General features: G+C 44.1%; 1 protein-coding gene across 1 annotated transcript in view; it reads right to left on the bottom strand.

The window, feature by feature from the left end:
• Nucleotides 1-15142: 15142 nt before the first annotated feature.
• The window catches only part of LOC126060313 (acyl-coenzyme A oxidase-like protein), a 184625-nt gene continuing 173907 nt past the window's right edge, over nucleotides 15143-25860 (bottom strand). Inside the window, 2 exon segments of the mRNA XM_049856378.1 lie at nucleotides 15143-15363; nucleotides 23218-23371. Of these exon segments, the coding sequence (XP_049712335.1) occupies nucleotides 15358-15363; nucleotides 23218-23371 (160 nt within the window). The 3' untranslated portion in view covers nucleotides 15143-15357.

Genomic DNA, 25860 nt, shown 5'->3' with positions numbered 1-25860 from the left:
AGACTAAACATGGTGGACTAAAAAACTCTAAAGTAGAAATCACTGAAAATACACTCCAATAAAATAATTTTTAAAAATTATTTTGAACGCATAACTAAAATGACTAACAGAAATGCTCTGAGGCCAAATACAGTGACAGAACACGATTCCCAAGATGGTAGCAAGTGTTGAGGCCAGGTAAGAGCCTACATACACCTGTTGTTGTTAGATGTCACAGAGTTGGCTCTGATTCATGGAGGTCCTGCGTACAACATACAAAACATTGTTCAGTCCTGTGCCATCTTCAGTCCTGTGCCATCTTTGAGTCCATTGTTGTGGTCATTGTGTAGTGCCCTCCATCTAGGGGGCTCATCTTCCAGCACTATGTCAGACATATTCTGTTGTGATCCATAGGGTTTTCATTGGCTAATTTTCAGAAGTACATCACCAGGCCTTTCTTTCCAGTCTGTCTTAGTCTGGAAGCTCTGCTGAAACCTGTCCACCAGGGGTGACCCTGCTGGTATTTGAAATATTGGTGGCATAGCTTCCAACATCACAGCAACACACAAGCCATCACAAACTGACAGACGGGTGGTGGTACATACATAAACCTAGGTCCTCTGAAAAAGGACACCTACCATGAGTAAAACAAGAAAATATCATCTCTTCATTGATAATGAGGAAATCAGTCTTCTCAACTCTGGCTTTGAGTAAAAATGACACCTACTATGAGTAAAACAAGAAAATATCATCTCTTCATTGATAATGAGGAAATCAGTCTCCTCAACTCTGGCTGTGAGTTGAGAAGGAAATACCTCTCCTTAGAATTTCTGACGATAAGACTGCCTTCATATGCTCTGGGCCAGGATCCATACAACCTAGGAGGCCCTTGAGGCCCCAAGTAGAGGGCCCAGTTTAAAGTGGCCCTAGGTTGTGGTATTCCAGGCACCTGTAGAGGAAAATGCAAGAAAATCCCCTCCAGCCTGAAAGAACTACCAAGATAAAACTCCAAAGAAAATAGGCTCAAAAAAAAAAAAAAAAAAAATTCACAAAACAGGAGAGAAACCAACGAGAGGTAAAATCAACAGAACCAAACCTGCAGATGAAGCAAATACTGAGTGCTGTTGTTGTTGAGTGCTGTCAAGCCCATTCTGACTCATAGCGACACCATGTGACAGAGCAGAACTGCCCCCTAAGGATTTTCTTGACTGTCATCTTTACGGAACCAGATCACCAGTCTTTTTCCGTCTGACCTGCTGGGTAGTTTCAGCTATGACCTTTTGGTTAGCAGACAAGCAGTTAACTGTTGTGCCACCCAAAACCCACTGCTATAGAGTTGATTCTGACTCATAGAGACCCTACAGAACAGAGGAGAACCGCCCCATAGGGTTCCCAAGGAGCAGCTGGTGGATTCAAACTGCAACCTTTTGGTTAGCAGCCAAATGTTTAACCACTGTGCACAAGAGCTCCTTAAACTGAACGTTAGCAGGAGATAAGACAAAGAAAGTGGAGGAGTGGTATTCAAAATGACAACAGGTTAGAATTTTCCAGAATTGTTGAGGGACACAAATCCACACATTCAGAAAACAGGAAAAATAAAGACAAATCCGTACTAGGACACATTGTGGTAAAAACACAGAACTCCAAAAACAAAGACCCTATCCTAAAAGAAGCAAACAGAAAAAACAGATTGCCACAAAAAATTATAACTAGACAGCTGATTCCTCAGCAACGATGAGGGAATCCAGGATGATAGAATAACTTCAAAGTTCTGAGAGAAAGTGACTGTCAGCCATAAATTCTATACATAACAATATTAACCTATCCAGGCCGAGGGTGAAATAAAGACATATTTAGAATACGTTGTTTAGCCCCACAACGATGCCAATGATGTTCAGCTCCACAGATCCACGCTGAATGATCTTCTGAGGAAGGTACTCCAGAACAAGGAGAATAACTAAAGAAATGCAATAAGAAATTGTAAGCCAAGTAAATGCTTGAAAGGTGGTAATGTTAAGGAAACACTGACTGTATATAATAATAAATCCCATGGGTAACTGGTGGGATTAAAAAAAGTAGAACTAACGTAATGGACAACAATAATATGAAGGCTGGGAACTGGTGATTACTTAAAGCAATCTAAACTCTTGTAGTGCTGAGATAAAAGAAAGATAATTAACTTTAGACTTTGTAAGTTAAATGTGCATGTTAAAATTGCCAAGGTGACCACAAAATGAACAGAAATAGAGCGTAAGCTACAAACGGGAAAAATAGAAAGGGAAAGAAAACAATAAATGCAAAAGAAACTAAGACATTCACAAAAACAGAGATAAAACAAGTAGAAAGTAAAGAGAAGATGGCAGAAGTGAATTCAAATATATCAGTAACGACTATAAAGGTTTAGGCTAACCATCAAACGAAAGACAAGGCTGTCCGAGTAAACTGATAAGGACAGTGCAGGACCAGGCACTGTTTCGTTCTGTTGTGCATAGGGTCGCTATGAGTCGCAACAGATTCGATGGCACCTAACAACAGCAACAACAAATGTTGTTTATAAGAAACACAAAATCAAGAAATAACCCAGAAAAGTTGAAAGTAAAAGGATATGCCGGGTAAATGCCAATTCCAGGACAGACGGAAGCTTATGTCCTTACACGAATATTGGACAAAATACGTGGCAAGGCACGACTAGAGGAAGAGAGTCGCTACATGAGGATCAAGGATTCACTTCGCCAGGAAGATATCACAACCCTAAATGTGTAACCATCTGATAGCACAGCTTCAGAAGAGATGAGAGGCACACACCGCAAGCATTACAAAGGGGCACTGACAATCTGTCACACGAGTGGGAGGCTTCAGCTCTGCTCTCTCAATAACTGATGGACTAGGCTGACCAGAAACTCAGCTAGGATGGGGGTATTTGAATAAAGCTATTTACCTGTGTTTTATTGACTATGCAAAGGCATTTGACTGTGTGGATCATAACAAATTATGGATAACATTGTGAAGAATGGAAATTCCGGAACACTTAATTGTGCTCATGAGGAACCTTTACATAGATCAAGAGGCAGTTGTTCGGACAAAACAAGGGGGTACTGATTGGTTTAAACTCAGGAAAGGTGTGCATCAGGGCTGTATTCTTTCACCATACCTATTCAATCTGTATGCTGAGCAAATAATCCAAGAAGCCAGGCTATATGAAGAAGAACGGGCATCAGGACTGGAGGAAGACTCATTAACAACCTGCGTTATGCAGATGACACAACCTTGCTTGCTGAAAGTGAAGAGGACTTGAAGCACTTGCTAATGAAGACCAAAGACCACAGCCTTCAGTATGGGTTGCACCTCAACATAAAGAAAACAAAAATCCTCACGACTGGACCAATGAGCAACACCATGATAAACGGAGAAAAGATTGAATTGTCAAGGATTTCATTTTACTTGGATCCACAATCAACAGCCATGGAAGCAGCAGTTAAGAAATCAAAAGACGCATAAACTGCAAAGGACCTCTTCAAAGTGTTGAAGAGCAAAGATGTCACCTTGAAGCCTAAGGGTGCACCTGACCCAAGCCATGGTGTTTTCAATTGCATCATATGCCTGTGAGAGCTGAACAATGAATAATAACAACAACAACATTCATACGCTGGGGCTATTAGTCACATTTAGAGCCCAGCACACAACTACACAGTGTACATTCCTTTGAAGCACACTAGGCCACAAAATGGATCACAATAAACACCACAATAATAAAAAAAAAAAAACTATTCCACTTGTCATTTTCTCCGACTACCATGGAATTAAGCTACAAATCCAGTAGAATAATAACTTTTATTATTATTATAACAAGAACAGTAACTAAAAAGAAGGCACTATTGCACAGTGGTTATGCTCTATAGCCAAATTGACTGGGTTTGAATCTTGGCTCTGTCAACTCAGTAGCTGTGTGACGTTGGACAAGTTGCTTCAACCCTCACTGTCTCATTTTTACACACATAGTATTGCAGAAATAATAGCCGTATGTTGCAGGGTTGTTGTGAGGACTGTGAAAAAGTGTGATAACTAGCTCCTGACACACACTAAGAATTCAGTAAAGGTTAGCTATTACTTTTCCTTTTAATCCCATACCTTAGGAAGTTGAAAAATAAACTCTTAACTAACTTGTGGGTTGAATAAATCGTGACAGAAATTAAAATACACTCAGAATTGATCAAGAGAAAATCTTACGCATCAAATCATGATTCATACAGCCACAGCAGTTTTGTTTTTGTTTTTTAATTATACCTTTAAATGTAGAAAAGGAGAAATGAAGAAAATTATTTTTTCATCTAAGTTGAGATACTAAAAGAAGGGCATGAGAATAAACTGAAAGAAAGTAGAAGAAAATGAATATTAAAGATAAAAATCAACAAAATCGAAAAACCAGGCAGAATGGAGAGGGTTGACAGAGTAAACAGTTTATCACTTGAAGAAAATACAAAAATAAATCAAGAGATAAGAAGGATGGGACAAAAATAAACAATATTAGGCACTGAAAGGGGGTGTAACTACAGACACAGCAGAGATTAAAAAGATAAGATAATACTATGAACTTCACGCCAATAAATTTTAAAAATGAGAAGAAATGGACAAATTACTAGAAAAATATAAATTACCAAAGTGGAATCAGGAGGAGATAGAAAACCTGAATAGCTTATAACCAATAAAGAAGCAGAAGCAATAATTTAAAATGTTCCTAAAGAGAAATCACAAGGTCTACATGTCTTTACAGGTAGTAGTACCAACTATTCAAGGAATGGGTAATTCCAATTTCATACAAATTCTCCCAGAGAACAGAAAAAGGAAGGACCATCCCCCAAGTTATTTAATGGGGGTAGTACAACTTTGACATCCAAACTAAGTAAGGGCAACACTAGAAAGGAATAACACAGTCCAATTTCACTCATTTTAACAGATGAAATCCTGAAGAAATACTAGCAAACAAAAGCAGCTATGTACTAAACATACACAGGCACACACACACATCACGAGCAAGGTGGATATACCCCCCAAATCAAGATGGATCAAAAATTTAAAAAAACATATTACTGTAAATTCATCATGTTATCAGATTAAAGGAAGGGAAAGTTATGATTACCTCAATAAAATCACATAAAGAATTCCATAAAATCCAACACACACACACAAAAGCCTCTTCATAGGCTAAGGGTAAAATAGATCTCCCTTAACATGACAAAGAATGCCTACAAAATACCCACACCAGATAACATCCTTAATGGCTGTACAATAAGCACATTCTCCTTACAAGCAAAACTGAAGTACAGGTGCCTATTGTCAGTCACTTCTTTTAACTATTGATTTCGAGGTCCTTACCACTTCCCTAGTGGCGTAGTGGTTAAGAGCTACAGCTGCTAACCAAAAAAGGTCAGCAATTTGAATCCACCAGGCGCTCCTTAGAAACCCTTTGGGGCAGTTGTACTATGTCCTTTAGGGTTGCTATGAGTCGGAATCTACTCGACGGCAATGGGGTTTTTTCCCACTACTTCAATAATATAAGACAAAGAAATAAATAAAAGAATTACAAAGGAAGAAACAAAGCTGACTTTTTCACAGATAATATGATTATCTACATAGGAAATTCAAAAGACTCTACGGACGAATTATCAGAATTAATATGACAGTTTAACGTTGTTGTTTGATATAAGATCAATATACAAAATTCAACTCCATTTCTATACACCAGCTACAAAAGAAAATATAAAAACAGCTATCATAAAACCAAACCAAACACATTGTCATCAAGTCGATTTTGACTTATAGCGACCCTACAGGGCAGAGTAGAATTACCCCATAAGGTTTCCAAGGAGCGGCTGGTGGATTCGAACTGTCAACCTTTCGGTTAGCAGACTTAGCTCTTAACCACTGTGCCACCAGGGCTCCATAAGTACTATACTAATAACTACATAGCTACTACTCTTTGCAAACTGACTTACCACCCCAGAAGAGGAGCATCAGCAGATGTGTTCATGATACGAACCCCAACTCTGACTCAAGCGAGGCTAGAAATTCAGCACTGGGTCCATGAGACACTACCTTGGAGTGCGGCTCAAATAAACTCAACAGATAAAGAATAATCACAAATTTAGGGAAGAACAGCAAGGAGAATGGGCAGACACCAAGAGATACAAAGGCTGAGTCTATGGTCTCCAAGTGAAGGAGAGACCAAGAGTAGAGTTACTTCCTCCAGACCCCATCCCAGGTCCTGGTCCTCATGGGACCTGATTCCAGAACACACCTCTCTCTCCTCAACATGGATCCTCCGTTCTCACCTGAGCAAGTTTTTAATGGCTCTCTCTTCCTTGCATTCAAAAGAATCTTAACTAAGATGATCACAAATCTAGAAGTCAACTTTTGTGAAGCTTCATTTTTTCCTTTCTTTTTTTTTTTTTTTTTTTGATGTGATGGAGTAAATCCTTCTGGGGAGTTATGAACCAACTCAAGAGAGTGTAAAATGAAAATGATAAACAACATACAGTAGATTCGAAATTTGGCAAATTGGTCCAGGGTCAATGCCAGCTCTATCCATTATCCTCTTCCAAATGTCTGGATGCTTTTCATTTCATATGAATTTATAATCACCTTGTTTATAGTCTTTAGAAGTTTTGGCTGAAATATTCAAAGGAATAGCCAATAAAATGGATTATCTTTGGGTCATTTTAGCAATCTCTCTTTTCTTTATCAGTAAGGACAGTCAGTTTTACTGCCTGCTCCTCTCCCACTCCAATTTGCCTGACAAGACAGGATCTACTAACACAAGAAACTCACAGAGATGTCAAGCAGATTTTCTCACATGGGGAGACCATTTTTTCCAGCAACCACAGATTAACAGCCAAAGAGGGAGACTTGTTTAAAAACTGCATCTGTCTGTTTGTTGTAATGTGGTGGGTTGCGTTTTGCCGTGATACTGGAAGCTTTGCCACCAGTATTTCAAATACCAGCAGGGTCACCCTTGGTGGGCAGGTTTCAGCAGAGCTTCCAGACTAAGACTGACTAGAAAGAACCAGCAATCTACTTCTGAAAAAACTGGCCAGTGAAAACCTTATGAATAGCAGCTGACCACTCTCTGATATAGCGCGGAAAGATGAGCCTCTCAGGTTGGGGAAGAGCTGCCTCCTCAAAGTAGAATCAACTTTCATGATGTGGATGGAGTCAAGCTTTCAGGACCTTCATTTGCTGATGTGGAATGACCCAAAATGGGAAGAAACAGCTGCAAACATCCATTAATAATCGGAACTTGGAATGTTTGAAGTATGAATCTAGGAAAACTGGAGATCATCAAAAATGAAATTGAACACAAACATTGATATCTTAGGCATTAGTGAGCTGAAGTGGACTGGTGCTGGCCATTCTGAATCAGATGATTACATGGTTTCCTATTCCAGGAATGGCAAATTGAAGAGGAAAGGCATCACATTCATTGTCGAAAAGACTGTTTCAAGATCTATCCTGAAGTACACTATCAGTGATAGGATAATATTCATACGCCTACAAGGAAGACCAGTTAATATGACTATTATTCAAATTCATGCAGCAACCACTAAGGCCAAAGATGTAGAGAAACTGAAAATTTTTACCAACTTCTGCAGTCTGAAATTGATCGAACATGCAATCAGGATGCCTTGATAATTACTGGTGATTGGAATGCGAAAGCTGGAAACAAAAAAGAAGAATTGGTAGTTGGAAAATATGGCCTTCGAGACCGAAATGAGGCTGGAGATCACATAATAGAATTTTGCAAGACCAATGACTTCTTCATTGCAATTACCTTTTTTCAATGACATAAATGGCAACTATACATGTGGACCTGGCCAGATGGAATACACAGGAATCAAACAGACTACATCCATGGAAAGAGACGATGGAAAAAGCTCAATATCATCAGCTAGAACAAGACCAGGAGCCGGCTGTGGAACAGACTATAAATTGCTCATATGCAAATTCAAGCTGAAGTTGAAGAAAATTAGAACAAGTACCATGAGAGCCAAAGTACAGCCTTGAGTATATCCTGCTGAATTTAGAGACCATCTCAAGAATAGATTTCACTCACTGAACGAAGACCAGACGAGTTGTGGGATGACATCAAGCACATCATACATGAAGAAAGCAAGAGGTCATCAAAATGAAAGAAAAGAAAAAAAGACCAAAATGGACGTCAGAAAAAACTCTGAAACTTTCTCTTAAACATAGAGTAGATAAAGGGAAAGCGCAAATGATCTAGTAAAAGAGCTGAACAAAAGATTTCAAAGGGTGGCTGGAGAAGCCAAAGTAAAGCTCTTTTTATATCTGACTCAAAATACACCCTACGCTAATCCTGGCTCATTAACATAACAAAGAGCCCGTTCACAAATTTGATTATAACCACAGACAGAGAAGTTAGGATTTACAACACGTATTTTTTGGAGGACACAATTCAAACCATAACAGGGCTAAACAAAAGGGTGTGGCTGAAGACAGTGTCAAATATCAAAGATGGCCTTCCTACTAAAGAGGCCCTATCAATGCTTGGACTCCAACCAGATCCTTCTCTGGAGATTTGCCAGATCCTACCTTGGGCTCTCTCGGAGTATGGGCTATACCTGATGCCCAGTTACTCGGTGGTATGGTGAAGCCTAACTCACCCCTGCCCTGCCAACCTACACAATCCCAGTCAGCTAGACCATGACCTTCACGCTTAGAATCCTCCACCAGCATCACTAGCCACATATCGCCCAGGCACCAGTCAGGATTCTTCTTGGCTCTGCTTCCTCTTAAGAAATTGGATGGAGAGCAAAATGGTCTCTGCAAATTTAGATCCAAGTCAGGCTGACCTACTTGTTTGCTCTAAGAGATATATCTCCAGGGCATTGCCAGAAAAAGCTGAGCATTCAAACAAATACTATTTCATTCCAGGAAATAACTCTCTATCATCTAGGAAGGAAACCCTGGTGGCGTAGTGGTTAACTGCTATAGCTGCTAACCAAAGGGTCGGCAGTTCGAATCTGCCAGGCGCTCCTTGAAAACTCTATGGGGCCGTTCTACTCTGTCCTATAGGGTCGCTATGAGTCGGAATTGACTCAACGGCACTGGGTTTGGTTTGGTTTGTTTTTATCATGTAGGAGGAAGGATGACCCTTGAGATTGTTCTAGATAATCAAAGTCTGTCTGTCCTCACACCAGTCTGCTTGCCTGCAAAGAGCCCACTTTGGCAAGGACTCCATGATGGGGCCAAGCATCAGTTCCTCCTCGGAGCCAGGCAGGAGCCACGGAGGAACAGCGCTGACTGCCCCACCCACGTGGCCGAGGCTGCTGCGCTCTTCAATTTTCAATTACGGGTTTTATACTTCTCTGGTTCTGCTCTGGTCACCAGCAGTTACTTGGCATTCTTAGAGGGTCGTCATTCAAAGGCCCTCTATCCTTGCTAGTTTGCAGCACCCCAGGAAACCCTGAACTGTGGGTGGGTGTCCAGTGAGTGTGACCAGGCTCCCAGCAGCGGTTAGCCAGCCTCCTTCGGGAGTGGGGTGGGTGCTTCAGCTTTAGCACGTGGACACTGTGACATCTCTTCAGGATTCCCAGAGATCGGTTTTGCTTATTTCAGAATCTTGGTTCTCTTCCAAGAGATGGCCAATGCCACGTGACTGAGTTGGTGCTGAATTCCTCTGAGGAACTGGTCTTGGGACTGAACCTACTGGATGACCAGGGGCCTCAGCATCACACCACTTTCATTTTTTTTTTAGTTTACAAACATTTGTAACTGTTTAAGTGTTTCCCTATGCAATCATTAAAACATAATCAATCAGTCAATGTCCAGCTGGTTTACATCTGCAGACAACAAACAGCAGCCTTGTGTCTGGATTGAAAACAAGGGTCAAAGCGTGTTTGCTGATAACCTTATCATCATGCTGGGTTGCAGACCTCTCCTGAGACTTCATCCTACTCCAGTTCAGTACAGACATTTCTTTAGTCTAATGCAGCCAGTTCTTCTCTTCCACGTGGGACTGGGGAACACATTGAAGAGAAATGGAGCAGCTAGGGGCTGAACTGAGAAGGTTCTCTTTGAGGGGCCCTGACTTGGGTTGCTTAAAATCCTCTGTGGAGACAGGCCCTGGGGAGCCAGGGAGCTCAGGAATGTTTTTTTCCAGGACTGGTATCAAGGTGGCCAACATGGAGGGCACAGCCTCTGGCCATGGGCATCTAGGTAAAGGTATATTCAAGAGCCAGGTACATACTTTGGAAAGTCCCAGGTCTCAGTTTCCTTTGTGCGGAGGTAACATAATACCACAAGTGGGCGGCTTTACATAACAGAAATTTATTTTCTCAGAATTCTGGAGGCTACAAGTCTAAATCAGGGTCTCGGCCGTGTAGACTCCTTCCTCATAGGTGGTCCCAGGTGTTCACTGGCTTGTAGACAATCCTCACAGGGCATCTGCTCACCTCTCCACGCCCTCCTCCCTGTGGCCATGAGCAGCTGTCTGTCTAATCTGCTGTTCTTGTAAGGCACACCCTACACTGACATGGCCTTATTAACATAACAAAGAGAATCCTGTTTCCAAACAGGATCACATCCACAGGTAGAGGGGTTAGGATTCCAACACATATTTTGAGGGGACAGAATTCACGCGCAACATTCCATGAAGAGTTTGGCTGCACAAGCCCAAGTCAGAAACAGGCACTCAAGCAACAACAGCTCCACCCCCGTGTAGGGAACACCCCATGGGCCAGCTTGGGCTCCAGGCCCATTTGCAGCCACCAGAGCTTTTCAGCCAGCTTTTGCTGAGAATGTGACTTGCTTCCACAGCCCATGGCTTCACCTCAAGCCACAACCAGACAGCTCCCTTCTTTCAGGCTGGAGGATCTGCACCCATCTGTGCCAGGTACCTGGAGAGCCACAGGAAGCTGGACCCTCTGCTTGGGCTTCGAGGGCCTGGTAGGAAGTATGAACATGAAAACAGGCTGATGGTTGGAAATTCTTATGGATCACAGTGGGGGTGAGAGAATACAGAGAGAAAAGGAAGAGAGTTGGGATTCTTCAGCGCGATTTGCTATCACGTCCAGGAAAAGGGAAGGGGAGGAGAATCAAGCATCCGCTGAGCGTCTACAACGTGCACACGACCCGTCCGTGGGGTTCTACCCACACCAAAATCCACCAGCACCCCTTCCTTGATGAGGTGCCCCTCCCACCTTCTCCAAACACCCCTCTGCCCCAAAGTCCCACATGAGGTGGCTCCATTCCCCCTATTCCTCCCTCAGCCAATTTTAGGAACTGTAATCCATGTTGGATTGGATATGAAAAAAGGAGGCAATATGTTATTATAGTTAAATATCAACAGTCTTACGAACTTGGTTGACCCCATCAATTTCTGGAGAAATAAGGTGGGAAACAAACAGAAGCGGCCAACTCCTGAGTCACATGACCAGTCAGAGCTGCTGAGTGGGAGCCGAAAGGGCCTCGATGCCCGTGGGCAGGTGAAGGGTTTTCATCACGTCCAAACGAGGCCAGTGTGATTCTCCACTTACATCACTTAGACCAGAAGCTGAAATGCAGAACATGTGTCAGCGGGGGAACCAAAGCCAGCAAGGCCGTCACGGCTGCACGCCAGGAGCGGGCTTTGCTTTCCAACTCCTCTGCTGCCCCACCCCAACTCACCGAAGAGATTTGGGGTGAGTAACTTCACCACATCTCACCTCACTTCCCTCAGCTGTACAACAGGAGGAAACATGAGGGAATCATTGCAGAGGGCCTGAAAAGAAAAGAAGGCCCTGGTCCTGCCCACTGAAGGCCACTGCTGCAGAAAGATCCAGTTTAACAAACAGTAACCGCTGGGCAGCTCAGCAAGCCCCGTCCATGGAGACTTGGAAACTGAGGCTTGGGAAGGTGAGGCACCTGCCCAAGGTCACACAGCTGCAAAGTGACAGGTCAGATTCAAACTGTGCTCATCTTCTAAAGGACACTCAGCTATCTTCTGGAGTGAAGAGAGGTCAGAAGGTAATATAGCCAGCTCGCTGAAGGCAGAGTGAGGTGGAGGATGGACTCTGCAGCCAGGCTCTTTGGATTCCAAGTCAAAGTCTGGCTCTGGCCCTTTTAACTTTGGGCAAGTCACGTACTCTTTCTGGCCTCAGTTTCCTCCTGGGTGAAGTTGGGCTAAGGAGCTCTGTTGGAGATGTGTTTCAGTGCTCAGCTGCTAACTGAAAAGTTTGTGGCTTAAACCCACCAGTTGCTCCATGGGAGAAAGTTGTGGCAGTCTCCTTCCATAAAGGTCGCTGTTGTTGTTAGGTGCCATTAAGTTGGTTCCAACTCACAGCAAACCTGTGTACGACAGAACAAAACACTGCCCGGTCCTGCGCCATCCTCACAATCGTTGCTATGTTTGAGTCCATTGTTGCACCAACTGTGTCAATCCATCTCATTGGCCCTCCACCTTACCAAGCATGATGTCCTTCTCCAGGGACTGGTCCCTCCTGATAATACGTCCAAAGAAGTCTTGCTATCCTGCCTTCTAAGGAACATTTTGGCTGTACTTGTTCCAAGACAGATTTGTTCTTTCTTCTAGCAGTCCACAGTATATTTAATATCCTTCATAAAGACCATAATTCAAATGCATCAATTCTTCTTTGGTTTTCCTTACTCATTGTCGAGTTTTAGCACGCATACAAGGCGACTGAAAATATCATGGCTTGGGTCAGGCACACCTTAGTCCTCAGAGCGACATCTTCGCTTTTTTAACACTTTAAAGAAGTCTTTTGCAGATTTGCCCAATACAATACTTAAAGATGACAGCCTTGAAAGCCCTATGGGGCAGTTTGACCCTGTCCTATAGGATCAGAACCGACTCAATGGCAATGGGTTAGGTTTTTGGTTTGAAAGTAGGACTAGTAACAGTACTCACTTCATTTGAGAATTAGCTACAACAACAACAAAGAGCTTGTCAAGATGCCTGCACATAGGGAGGCCTTAACAACTGTTAACGAAAACAAACAAAAAGCAGAAACCTGTAGCCCCAGGCCAGGGCACAGCATTCTCATTATTATTCTGTTTGTTCCCTTTCCATGCTGTGTCTGATATGGGAAAAAGGTGCTTTTTCATCAGCACAGAGAACCAGTAGAAAGTGCAGATCTGGGGTACTAGAAACACGAAGCCCCAGGTTTAATGTCTCTTTTTTTGGTAAGTATGGTTTTCTTACGTCAAGAAGTGTGTTCAACTAAAGTAGGGCCTGTGTACAAATGCAGCGTGTGAAGGGGCCTCATGCCCCCACTAACTTCTGCTCATTCTACACAGTGAAACTGGGCCTCACCTCCCAGGGGAAGCTTTCTCAGGCACCCCCACTCTGCTCTCCTACCCTCATCCTCTGGGCAGGGCTCTACCACATCAACATGGGCTCTGCGGACGGGCAGCCTGGCTGCGAATCCCAGCTTTGCCCTTGGTAAGCTGTGGAGCTCAGGCAAGTCCGACAGCCCCAAGCCTTGGCCTCCTCATCTGCAAAGTGGAATAGCTAAAGTACCACCTCACAGGACTGTTACTGGTATGTAACTACTTAGGGGCCTTCGATGTTTGACCTCTTTATCATTATAAAGTGATCTTCTTCAACTCTGGTAATATTCTTTGCTCTGAAATCCACTTTGCCTAATATTAATGTAGTCACTCCGGCTTTCTTTTGATTAGTGTTAGCGTGGTATGTCTGTTTCCAATCTTTTACTTTAAATCTATTTGAAGTGTTTCTTATAGAGAGCATATAGTTGGGTCTTGCTTTTTTATCCAGTCTGCTAATCTCTGCCTTTTTGTTGATGTATTTACATTTAAAGTATTTATTAGCATGTTGTTGTCAGCTCCTATTGAGTTGTATCCAATTTATGGTGACCTTATGTATAACGGAATGAAACCCCGCCCGGCCCTACACCACTTTCACGGTTAATGGTACATTTGAGGCCACTGTAAGGGCTATCATGTCAGTCCATCTCACTGAGGGTTTCCTTCATTTTCTCTGATCCTTTACCAACCATGATGTCCTTTTCCAGCAACTGGTCTTTCCTGATGAATTGTCCAAAGTAAGCAAACCGAAGTCTCATCATACTTGCTTCTAAGAAGCATTCTGGTTGTATTTCTTCTAAGACTGATTTGTTCATTTTCTGGCAGTCCTTATAGTCAATATTCCTCACCAATGCCACAATTTGGATGCATCCGTTCCTCTGTCTTCCTTTTTCATTGTCCAGCTTTCACATGCATATGAGGCAATTAAAAGAACCAAGGCCTGGGTTTAAATCTACCATCTTGCTATTTGTTTTCTATTTAAACAATCTCTTCACTCTTCCACGTTTTCTCTTTTACTGCCTTCCTTTGGGTTAACTTAGTGTTTACTATTCCATTTTACCTACTTTGTTGGCTTATTAGCTACAATTGTTTGTTGTGATATTTTAGTGGTAGCTTTAGGGTTTACAGTATAAATCGTTAAATTATGTCACAGTCTACTTTCAATTAAAATTATACTACTTCACATACAGTACATAGATCTTACACTAGTACACTTCCACTTCTCCCTCCTCGTGTTTAGGCTGTTATTGTCACACATTTTACTCTTACGTGTTATAAACCCTACACTACATTGTTATTATTTTTTGTTTAAAGTTATTTTTTTTAATAATTTTTGTATGTTTTAGGTGAAAGTTTACACAGCAAATTAGGTTCCCCTTTAACAATTTTTATACAAAGAGTTCCATGTCCTTGGTTACAATTTTATGATGTATCATCCATTTTCATTATCGTTCTGTTTGTTCTGTTTCCATTGACCTATCTTCCCGTCCGCTCCCTGCCTTCTCATCTCTGCTTTGGAGTAACTGTTGAACATCCGATTTCATGTAGTTAATTGTTTAAGGAAGCTCATTACTCACTGGTGATATTGTTTATTTTATAAACCAATCCACTATTTGGCTGAAAGGTGACCTGCAGAAATAGCTTCAATTCCAAGTTCAAAGGTTATCTTAGGGCAATAGTCTCGGGAGTCCCTCTAGTCTCTATAGGTTCGGTAGACCTGGTTTTTTTTTTTAGGAATTTGAGTTCTTGTCTTAGTTATGTAGTGCTGCTATAACAGAAATACCACAAGTGGATGGCTTTAACAAACAGAAATTTATTCTCTCATAGTCTAGGATACTAGAAGTCTGAATTTAGGGTACCAGCTCCAGGGGAAGGCTCTCTGTCTCTGTCAGCTCTGGGGGAATGTCCTTGTCATCAATCTTCCCCTGGTCAAGGAGCTTCTCAGCACAGGGATCCCAGGTTCAAAGGACGTGCTATGCTCCTGGCACTACTTTCCTGGTGGTATGAGGTTCCCACGTCTCTCTGCTTGCATCTCTCTTAGATCTCAAAAGAGATTCAAAAAAAAAAAAAAAAGAGATTCAATCAAGATACAACTTAATCTTGTAGATTGAGTCCTGCCTCATTAACATAACTGCCTCTAATCCTGCCTCATTAACACCATAGAGGTAGGATTTACAACACATAGGAAAATCACATCAGATGACAAAATGGTGGACAATCACACAATACTGGGAACAATGTCCTAGCCAAGTTGACACACAATTTAGGGGGACACAATTCAGTCCATGACAGTTTTGTTCTACCTTTTTCTCCCGTTCTATCTGGGACCGTCTATGGTGTCCCTGGTCAGAATGACTGGTAATGGTAGCTGGGCACCATCTAATTCTTCTGGTCTCAGGTTAGAAGAGGTTGTGGTTAGTATGGGCTGTTAGCCCTGTGGACTAGTTTCTTCTTTGAGCCTTTGATTTCCTTCATTCTGTTTTGCCCCATATGAGTAGAGACCAACAGTTGCATCTAAGGCGGCTGCTCACAAGCTTTTAAGGCCCCAGATACTACTCTACTCAGTGAACTAGGATGTAGAACATTAACTCTGTGAACTATGTTATGACAATTGACTAAGTTGTCCCCTGAGACTAAGGTCCCAAGCCTTTTGACCGAGTCAACCAATCCTGCAAGTTGTTTGGATATTGTCTAGGAAGCCACCATAACTGTGCCCTCTATGTGGTTTGTTATATATGTGGATATACATACAGTACACACAAACATGTACACATAGGCCTACAGACACACCTGTACATGTATGTGCATTATTAACTCACGTATCCATTCCTATACACATATGTGCATCCACATCTACCTACATAACCATACACATATTTTTGGTTGTTTTTACTGTTTTTGCAAAATTGTATGTTATAGCATTTACCAAAATTGTCCCTTTTTTCATGTACTTTTTAGTGTCTTTATTTACCTGTCTTTCCCATCACCAAAAGTATCAAGTGTCTACTATCTAGAAGTGGTTCCCCGCCCCCCCATCCGTGGTAACTATCAAAGAACTTTGCTTTCTGTGTGTGTTTCTATTTCTTGACTTTTCGTAACAGTGGAGCCGTACAGTATTTGTGTTTTATGATTGCCTTATTTCACTCAGCATAATACCCTCCAGATTCCATGTCATGTTTCACAGGCTCTTCGTCATTCTTCATAGTTGCACAGTATTCTGTTGCATGTATGTGCACGATGTGTGCATCCATTCACCTCCCCATGGGCACTTAGGTTGTTTCCATCTTCTTGCTGTTGTCAATAGTGCTGCAATGAACATAGGTGTGCACATGTCTATTTGTGTCTCTGCTCTTTTATCACCGTGATATGAACCTAGGAGGGGGATTTCTGGATCATAAGGTATTTTTATTTCTGGCTTTTTGAGGAAGCGCCATGCTGTTTTCCATAGTAGTTGTACCATTTTACAATCTCACTAGCAATGTATAAGAGTTCCAATTCCCCCACAACTTCGCCAGCATTTGTTTTCTGTTTTCTTGATTACTGCCATTTTTGCAGGGGTCATTATCTTTTAAAGGGTTTTAAGTACTAAGAAAAAAATCTTCTATCTTTATTGACATAGTTACTATTTCTTGTGCTTTTCATTCTCTTGTGTAGATCCATACTTCTATCTAGTATCATTTTCTTTCTGCCTGAAGAATTTTCTTTAATTTTTTTTTTTTTTTTAATAGTGCAGTTGAATTCTTTCAGCTTTTGGAAATGTAAAAATGTCTTTATTTCACCTTCATTTTTGAAATAAAATTCTGTGGGTGTAGAATTTTAGACTGATTTTTTTTTTCAGTACTTTAAAGACATTGCTCCACTTTCTTCTCCCTTGCCTTGTTTCTGATGAGAAATCTGCTGCCATCCTTATCTTTGTTGTTTTACACATAACATTTTTTCTTCTCTCAGGCTGTGAGCATTAAGGTTTTCCAGACTGGCTGGTGGGAACAAGCCCTATCCCCAGCCCCATGTGAGCAGCAGGTAGTATTCCATCTAAACCTTTTGGGTGGTTCTTTCCTCATAGATGGCTGGTTTCCTCACACCCATGCACTAGGCAGCTGAAGACCTCTGAGTTATATCTCTGTCCAGTTCCCTTCCCTCCAGAACTCTATCCCGATAATTCCCTGGTGCCCCTGGACTCTTAGCTCATCTCGTCAACTCAGGAAGTCTGCCAGACTTTGCCTAAGTTCCCCTTCCCTGAGCCATAGCCTAGAAACTCTCTCAAGGCAGTAATCTGGGGCAATCTTAGGGCTCTGGTTTGTTTCCTGTCTCTCAGAAATCACTTGTCCTTCATTGCCTAATGCCCAGTATCTTGCACACTGTTTTGTACATGTATATATATTTCATATTTTGGTTGTTTCAGGCAAGAAGGTGAATCTGACGTCTGTTACTCCATCCTGCTCAGAAGCAGAAGTCTCCTGTGCCTTTTTTACTGAAACCTTAGGGCCTTCCAGCTCTATGCTTAGTGTGCACAGCATGCCCCCCTCTCATCACGTGGCCATCAGTACAGGGAATATGTGGAACACGTTTTTATTCCCCCAGTACCGAGTACGCTGCTCTACACACAGAAAGTACTTGAAAATGTTTGACAAGACTCTTACTCAGCAGTCACTAACGCTATGAAGTGCTTGCATGACATAAATTACAAAAGTTACAACATGCATTTTTCTTTTAATGATCTAAGTCTGCAAGTTTTTTTGTTTTTTTTTTTTTTTAGTAAAATCTTATATATCTTAAGCTTTATGCACAAAAACTGACAGACTATGTCAAAAAAAAGTAGAGACAGTGAGAAACGTTAAAGCTTGGGAAAAAGGAGTTAAAAGGAAAAAAATGCATGTCATTTAATTTAAAGTTTCATTTCTGTTTGTACCCTGCATCTACTTCACCGTTAGGAATATTATTTAAGCAATTAAATATTACTTTTGCAACATTCAGCCTATCACCCAAAGAAGGCAAGAACTGGCAAGACTCCTGTAGAAATATCCAACCTAAGACTTTCTCACGATTTCTTGACACAGAGTGATCACATTATTAAAATTGCTCACCAAGTGCTACGGAAACATTAATTTGTGGACAGAAAGAATCTCAGAACCCAAAGGTTTCCATAGAGCAGCTCAAGAGCAACAGTGCTGGGATCTTGGTCTCTCACCTAAACAAACTCTGGGGGCCTCTGAGCACATTCATCCACACCTTCCCTTAGACCCAAGGTAACCAAGCAGGTAGGATGAACTGATAACATTTTCTAAATGTCAATGCTTAGGAGACATTTCAAGGCCTTTAGCTTTTTTCCATTTTCAAATACAAATCTTAAGTTCCAAACGGCCAAATTATAACCATTCCAGCCAAAACAAGATTTAGGTCTCAGCAGAAGTCATCCCACAGCCTGGGCTAGAAAACGTATCCCTGGAGCCCCAGCTTCTCTCTCACAACAGACTCATTCTGTTGACCTGTAGGCTCCCAACTCTACCACGGCCCTTTCTGTTTGATCAGTGAGTCTGGGGCCGCGTTTTGCAAACTGGAGTCTATCACACACCAGTGAGTGATAAGCTCAACTGAACACATCATGACTCTCTTTTCTTTAAAAATGATATAAAATAAGTAGAAAATACGAGAGCACCTCACAACAGTAAAGTCAGATCTGCCTCACGGGATTTCTTTTTCAATTCCACATATGTATGTCTATAAATGGAAACCCTGGTGGCGCAGTGGTTAAGTGCTACAGCTGCTAACCAAGAGGTCGGCAGTTCAAATCCACCAGGCGCTCCCTGGAAACTCTATGGGGCAGTTCTACTCTGTCCTATAGGGTGTCCTATAGGGTCGCTATGAGTCAGAATCGACTTGACGGCAGTGGTTTTTGGTTTTTTATGTCTATAAATACTGCCTTGGAAAGAAAAGAATTTGAAAGCCATTGGTCCAGAATCTATTAAACATTCTGTGTTCAACTACCGCTGGGAATGGAAACTGGTGTAACATTTGTTGACAACAAAAATACCATCTACGTATTTGATTCCAAGGGAACAATCGCAAGAATGCGAAAAAAAAAAAAAAAAAGTTAGGCACTAGAACATTTTCTATGGTATCATTTATAATAAAGAAAAAAATGTCATAACTAAGGGATTTGTTGAATAAAATATGGTACATCCATGTGATAAATAAAAAAATATATTGAACCCATCGCCATTGACTCGACTCTGACTCATGGCAACCCCACATCCTACAGAGCAGAACGGCTCCATGGGGTTGTCTTGGCTGTAATCTGAACAGAGGTGGACTTCTAGGCCTTTCTACCACAGTACCGCCTGGTGAGTTCACACCAATAACCTCGAGACTAGCAGTTGAGCACAAACCATTTGCGGCACCTTAAATAAGCGATAAATAGGAGAAGTTACCAAAACTTCACCACAAACGAGTACTCTGGAAAAATGTCCATATCGAACTCCTTGGTGAAAAGAGAAGCTTATAAAATGTTATGCACACACACAAAAACATAGAAAGAATATAGCACAAACAATAATCTCTGAGAAGGATAATTTATGTGGGATATATTTACTTTTTTCTTTGTGCTTTTCTATATTTTCAAAAATCTCTACAAAGGATATCCATTATTTGGTAATTGATAAAAATAATATAATAAATGTGACTCCACACGCGCTTTACTCAGCAAAGACACGGCAATGGCGACAAACACTAAAACTAGTGGTTGAGACACACAGGGCTTCACAGAGCCACATGCTCAGAGCAGAGGTACAATCTGCCGGCAGATACGCTCACGCTTTGGTAAGCTGCACACCTTCCTGTCCCAACCCCTCCTCGAGTCCTTCTCTCCTACGTTAAATGAACTGACATCAAAATTTGTCCCCAACAGCTGAGCCGTCGCTATGGGTCTATGCAGCCCACGCCTGTTCTGGGCTGCTCTGTGTGCCACATATTCTCACACCTTTATCCTGTGCACAGGTGTGTCTTGCCCAGCAGGCCCTCCAACCCCCACCGGGAAGGCTCTTGCCCATCCTTCAGTGCTAAAACGGCACTTCTTAGGGACCCTCCCCAGGCCCCTCTGAGTCCTCTCAGCCCCTGCTACTGCACAGGGCCCACTGTAGTGTGCTCGGCTCTGCAGACACTTGTCAACCTACTATGGCAACAAGCAGAAAAAGACCATTTCTCCAAATCCCCAGGGCTGAGGCACATCACAGGGACATCAATCGCTACTTCATGGGTACATGTGTCAAACGTTTTATCCTCACTGTCTCATTTAATTTAACCCTTACAACCTTTACAATGGAAAGCTGTTATCCCCATTTCATATATGAGAAAACTGAGGTGCAGAGAGGGGAGTAACTCGCACAAAGTCACACCCACGGTTGCTGGCTCCAAAGACAGTAAATGTGTATTTAAACACATTTTTACCAGCAAGACCTGCTTCGTCCTACAGGCTGAAAGGCGTTCTTCAGTATCCTCTCTCTCAGCAGCCCCCAGACTCAGCCCCTACTTCTCCACTCCAGAGACCTGCCACCTGAAGAAGGCACAGCCTGTGGAAATCTGAACTGAAAGCGATTAGAAGATGCTCGTCTCTGCTTTCAACAAATACTTAGTCTCTCCAAGTAGCCCTGTGCTGGGTGGATATGTGGGTAGGGAGGAGAAGGAAAGGAACAGAAATGGAATCAGGGATTTCTGCAATCAGGCTGCTGAGAAGCTACTAAGAGTAAAGCCACACGAGGCCACAGGGGCACAGTGGGGTTGCAGGGCCATATTCCTTCCTGAAGGGTGGCCCTCCAGCAGGACCCAGGACAGGCTCGTTAACTGTCACATCTCTATAATACGGAAGTAGGTGGTCCTGCAGGACAGCAGGGTGGCAGGGTGAGGGCTGCGTGTTCTGGACAGGGCTTGAGGGCTCAGGGTTGACCACGGAAGAATGCAGTCGCCCCCATAACGGAGTACCGGGACCAGGGCTAAGGACAGACGGTCATGAAGGGTGCACTGGAGGCAGGGGGTCCAGGTGGAGGCCCCTGTAACGGGGTGTGAAGGCCTGGGGGCATGCTAGCCCATGAAATGTGCAAAGGGAAATGAGCCCCAGAAGGAAGGCTAGAAGAGAAGCCCACAGGTGGTTGAGTGGGCCCCTGGACTGAGTCGCCTGTCAGGGTCTACATTACCTGAGCTGGCTCAGTGCCCCTAGCAGTGACCACACCCCTCCTCTGTGTGGCTGTCCCTGCCTTGGGGATCACTTCAGGTCTGACCTCCCATCGCTGACCTCAGCCTTCTTGCTGTACCCCAGAACCCTGGGTTCTGCTCCCAGCTGCTGCCAGCACACTCCTGTTTGAAGAGGCAGCCACCTCCCTGGAGCCGCAGGTGGGATCCAGCACCTGGCAGGGGCTTCCTGACTTGCCAGGTCACTAAGGAAGGCCATGCTGAGCCATTGCTCTGGGTCGCCTCAGAGACCTCGGCTCCAGGCCTCGCTGAGCTCAGTGCCAGGCACCACTGTATTTGCTGTTCTCACGTAGACACCACACAAGATGCCCATAGGGACAAACCAAAGGTGTCCACCCCCAAGGCCCCCTCCCCAACACTGTCATCACAGACACACCTCTATTGGCCACCTAAGGTAAGTGATTGCCCATGGTCACCGTTACCCACCAGAAAGGGACAAGTTGTGCTGGCCCAGGCACACACTGGCTTTCCTCTCATTCTGTCTGCATTGTTCACATCGAGGAGCCCTCCAGCTTCTGACCAAAGCTCTGTTGCCATAAAGGCATAGCCCCCTCAACTCTCCACACCCCTCCCATGCTGGCGTGGAGGCCAGCTGTTGGCTTCACAGACACACATTCCCCCTTTTATTTTCTATAACGGCACTTAAATTACTCTTGACCCCTGCCCCACTGACAGCAGAAACTCTCTATCCTTCCTTCTGGCCTAGAGCTGCTGTTTTCACAGTAATATTCAGCCAAATTCAGAGCAAAGCCCCAGCAGGGCTCCCTCCACCCATCCTCCTCCAGGAGGGGTCATCTGCAGCTCAGTAGCTGCTGCCCCATGTCCCACGAGCCGTTGAAGCAGTGGTCCCTGCTTCCATGAGCCAGGCACTGCAGGTCACCACGCGACGTTCCATCTGGAGCTGAACCCCAGCTGCCACCACAGCTGATGCCTGTGGTCTCACTGTGCCACCAAGTCACGCCCCACAAACTAACCCTAACCCCTCAGAGGGCACACTTGGTTCCCCCCATCTCCAGCTCTGGGACCCCACAGGGGCAGAAGCTTCCAGCAACCTGCAGATGCCTCCATGCTCAGGGTTGTGGAGGAAGAGGGCACAACTCCCAGCCGCTCCCAGATTCTCCTCCAACTCACCAAAGATTCACGTGGTACTTCTCATATCTTGAGCCCCCTCAACCCACAGTCCAGCCTGAGGCCCTGGGCAGGGGACACACCAGGCAGTCTCTACACTTGGCACTTCCCCTCTGCCTTTAGTCTCCTTCCTCCGGTAGCAAACCCCTGAGGTCATACCCTGCTCTCTCCCCAAGGGGTTAAAATGCTGGAGCAGAGCTGTGACCACTGGAACCCTGAAGGCCCTTTCCCATGTCCACAGCAACCACCATCACAAATGGTATTTGCTGTGGGTTTCTATGAGCCAGGCACCCAGGCCAAGCATTTGACAGACATCACCTGTATAGGTCCTTGCAGTACTGAAAGATGTAGGCACACACAGACTACAAGGCTAAGCAGTGTACTGAGTCACAGGGCAGAGTCAGGTTTCCGTCTGACCCTGGAGCCCAGGCTCCCCCCATCCATGGTGCCCCCTATGAGTGCTGTCCCATGGAAACCCCAGCAGCTCTGGTGCCCTTCTGTCCTGCAGGCCACCCGGCCTGGCCTCACCATGCCTCCAGGACACTCGCGGCAGTCCTGCAAGCAGCTGACATCCTCCCAGGTACTGTAGGCCTTCAGACCTGCCACCAGAGCCTGCAGCAGGCGACTGCTGACGAACTCCTTCCCGTGGAAGACGTCCTCATCGAGGGGGACCCCAGCATACCTGTGAAGAAAAGCAGGGACATGGGCGAATGCAGGAGCATGTGCAGCAGCCACGTGAAGGAGCACAAGAAACGACCAAGGCAGGCAGTCACCTGAGGGAAGCCACAGATGAAAACCTGCTCCGCCCTCAGTCCGCTGAGGGCTCTGCACACCTGTGATGGCTAATTTCCTGTGTCAGCTTGGTAAGGCTGTGATTCCCAGTAGTTTGGCCAAACACTGGACTAGCTGCTATTCCACGGTGCGGTGCGGTGCGGTGCGGTGCGGTGTAATGTAATCACTTTCCACAATGCAATCCAATATAATTAATCAATCAGTTGAATGAGGAGTTTCCTTAGGGTGTGGTCTGCCTCCAGACTCTAATTGGATATTTTGGAAGAACTTGGTCTCTCTTTCCAATTTGCACTGTTTCCCTGCCTGACCTACAGTTCATGGGATATAAGCCTCCAGAAGTCTCTAGCCTTCCAGCTGACCTATGGATTTTGGACTTGCCAACCCCCACAATCACATGAGCTAATCCCTTGAAGTAAACCAATCTCTCTCTCTGTATACACACGTGTGTGTGTGTGTATATATGTGTGCGTATATATGTATATATAGGCACACATATATATGCCACTGGTTCTGTTTCCCTGATCTCTCTCTCTCTGTACACACACACACACACACACACACACACACACACACACACACACATATATATATACACCACTGGTTCTATTTTCCTAGATAACCCTAAGACAGGGCCCTTCAAAACTGTCACTCTGCGCCACGGCCATCTCTATACCCTGAGTCTCCACCTCGCCATTCTCTCCTTGGCAAACTTCTCCCACATTTTCTGTCCAAGTATAATTTGGCATCATTGCTCATGTCAACACTTGTCTTCACACCCCGATCCAACACACAGTGGGCATTATATGTAACTCTCACCATAGCTTGATTTATAGAAGTTAAGGATCCTGAGATGGGGAGATGACCCTGGATTATCTGGGAGCGCTCATTGTAATCACAAGTGTCCTTAAAAGTGAAAGAGAGAGGAGGAAGGTCAGAAAAGATGTGACCACGGAGGAGGTGTCAGAATGATATCAGAAAGTCTTGACCATCCATTGTCGGTTTTGAAGACAGAGGGGGGCTACAAGCCAAGGAATGCAGGTGGTCTCTAGAAGCAGGTAAAAGCACAGAAACAGATTCCCTCCTGGAGCCTCCATAAGAAACGCAGCCCTGCCGAGGCCTTGATTTTAGCCCACTGACACCCATTCAGATTTCTGACCTCCAGAACTGTGTTGTTTTAAGCCCCCAGGGTTGTGGTAGTTTCTTACAGCAGCAATAGAAAACTAACACAAATCATGAGCAATTTCTTCCTTCAAATTGTTAAGACTCAGTTTTCCCTCATTTCAGCCACCTACAGGCGCAATGACTGCGCAGCACACAGCAACGATTGTGGGTCTCCATCCATACGTGCTTGCTCCTCACGTCTGTTTTTCTTTTTTGCCATCTTTCAAAATATCATAGTTGGAGGGCACAGCTTTCCTGCTCTCTCCCTTCGTCTGAACACCTCCTACTAGTCTTGTTTTTAAAGTCTCTCTCAAAATGAGCTACTGTTTGTAGCAGCTGCTAGGGATACAAGCTTTACTGAACTCTTTGTCTCTTTGCTCAGCCAAACTCCAGGGCACAAAGGAAGGCTCAGAACTAGGCACTAAAGTCAAGGGTGGTCAACACACTGGGCTGGCCACCTTCTTTTAAGCACCTCAAACCACTGGAAAAGACAGTACCACGAACTGAGGCCTTATCGGATTTTAATCTTTTCAACTGCAGGGCGATGGATCGCTTTTGTGTGGCCTTTCTCGTCATGGTCTTATATGCAAAAAGGGTAATTGTGGCCTGCCAAGCGGTTTGATCAGTTTTGCCATCCCACTGGGCTTGAAATGAGGATCCCACCACCACCAAGGAAGAACAGCCAAGTGCAGAGTGGGTCCTTTGGACTTGGGATCCCTGTGCTGAGAAGCTCCTGGAACCAGGAGACAGAGAGCTGCAACACTGAAGATGGTGAGAAGCACTGGCAGAGAAACAGCGATAGATAAGGCCAGCAGCAGAGACGTTGTAGCAGAGACCAGCAGCGGGAGATGGTGAGGTAGGCTTCCCAGCCCATGGAGCGAGAAAGCTGAGTGCCTTTGGCAGGAGGCTTGCTGGAGGAGCGGGGTGCCTCTGGGCACTTATCAGCAGAGCTAAAAGAGCTTGTAACACTTGCCTGAGCAGGGCAGAGGCCAAAGGCCAGCGAGAGGCATGCCTGTGAGCATGGCTAGGAAGGGGCTGTCCTGATGGAAGAACTGTACCCTGAGCGTTCCTCAACCAGAATTGTGACTTGTTACTTCCCCCAATAAACCCCATAATCATATTGTCTATGGGTTCTGTGTGGCCATTGCAATGAATTATTAAACCCAGCAAAGAAGTAGAGATTGCTGTGGGAGGGATGGTTGGTGTCAGAATTGGTAA

The sequence above is a fragment of the Elephas maximus genome, chromosome 17 (genome assembly GCF_024166365.1).
Source record: "Elephas maximus indicus isolate mEleMax1 chromosome 17, mEleMax1 primary haplotype, whole genome shotgun sequence".
NCBI classification, from domain to species: Eukaryota; Metazoa; Chordata; class Mammalia; order Proboscidea; family Elephantidae; genus Elephas; species Elephas maximus.
Note: the sequence above shows the minus strand (reverse complement) of the source record. Positions and strands in the feature narration are given on the sequence as shown.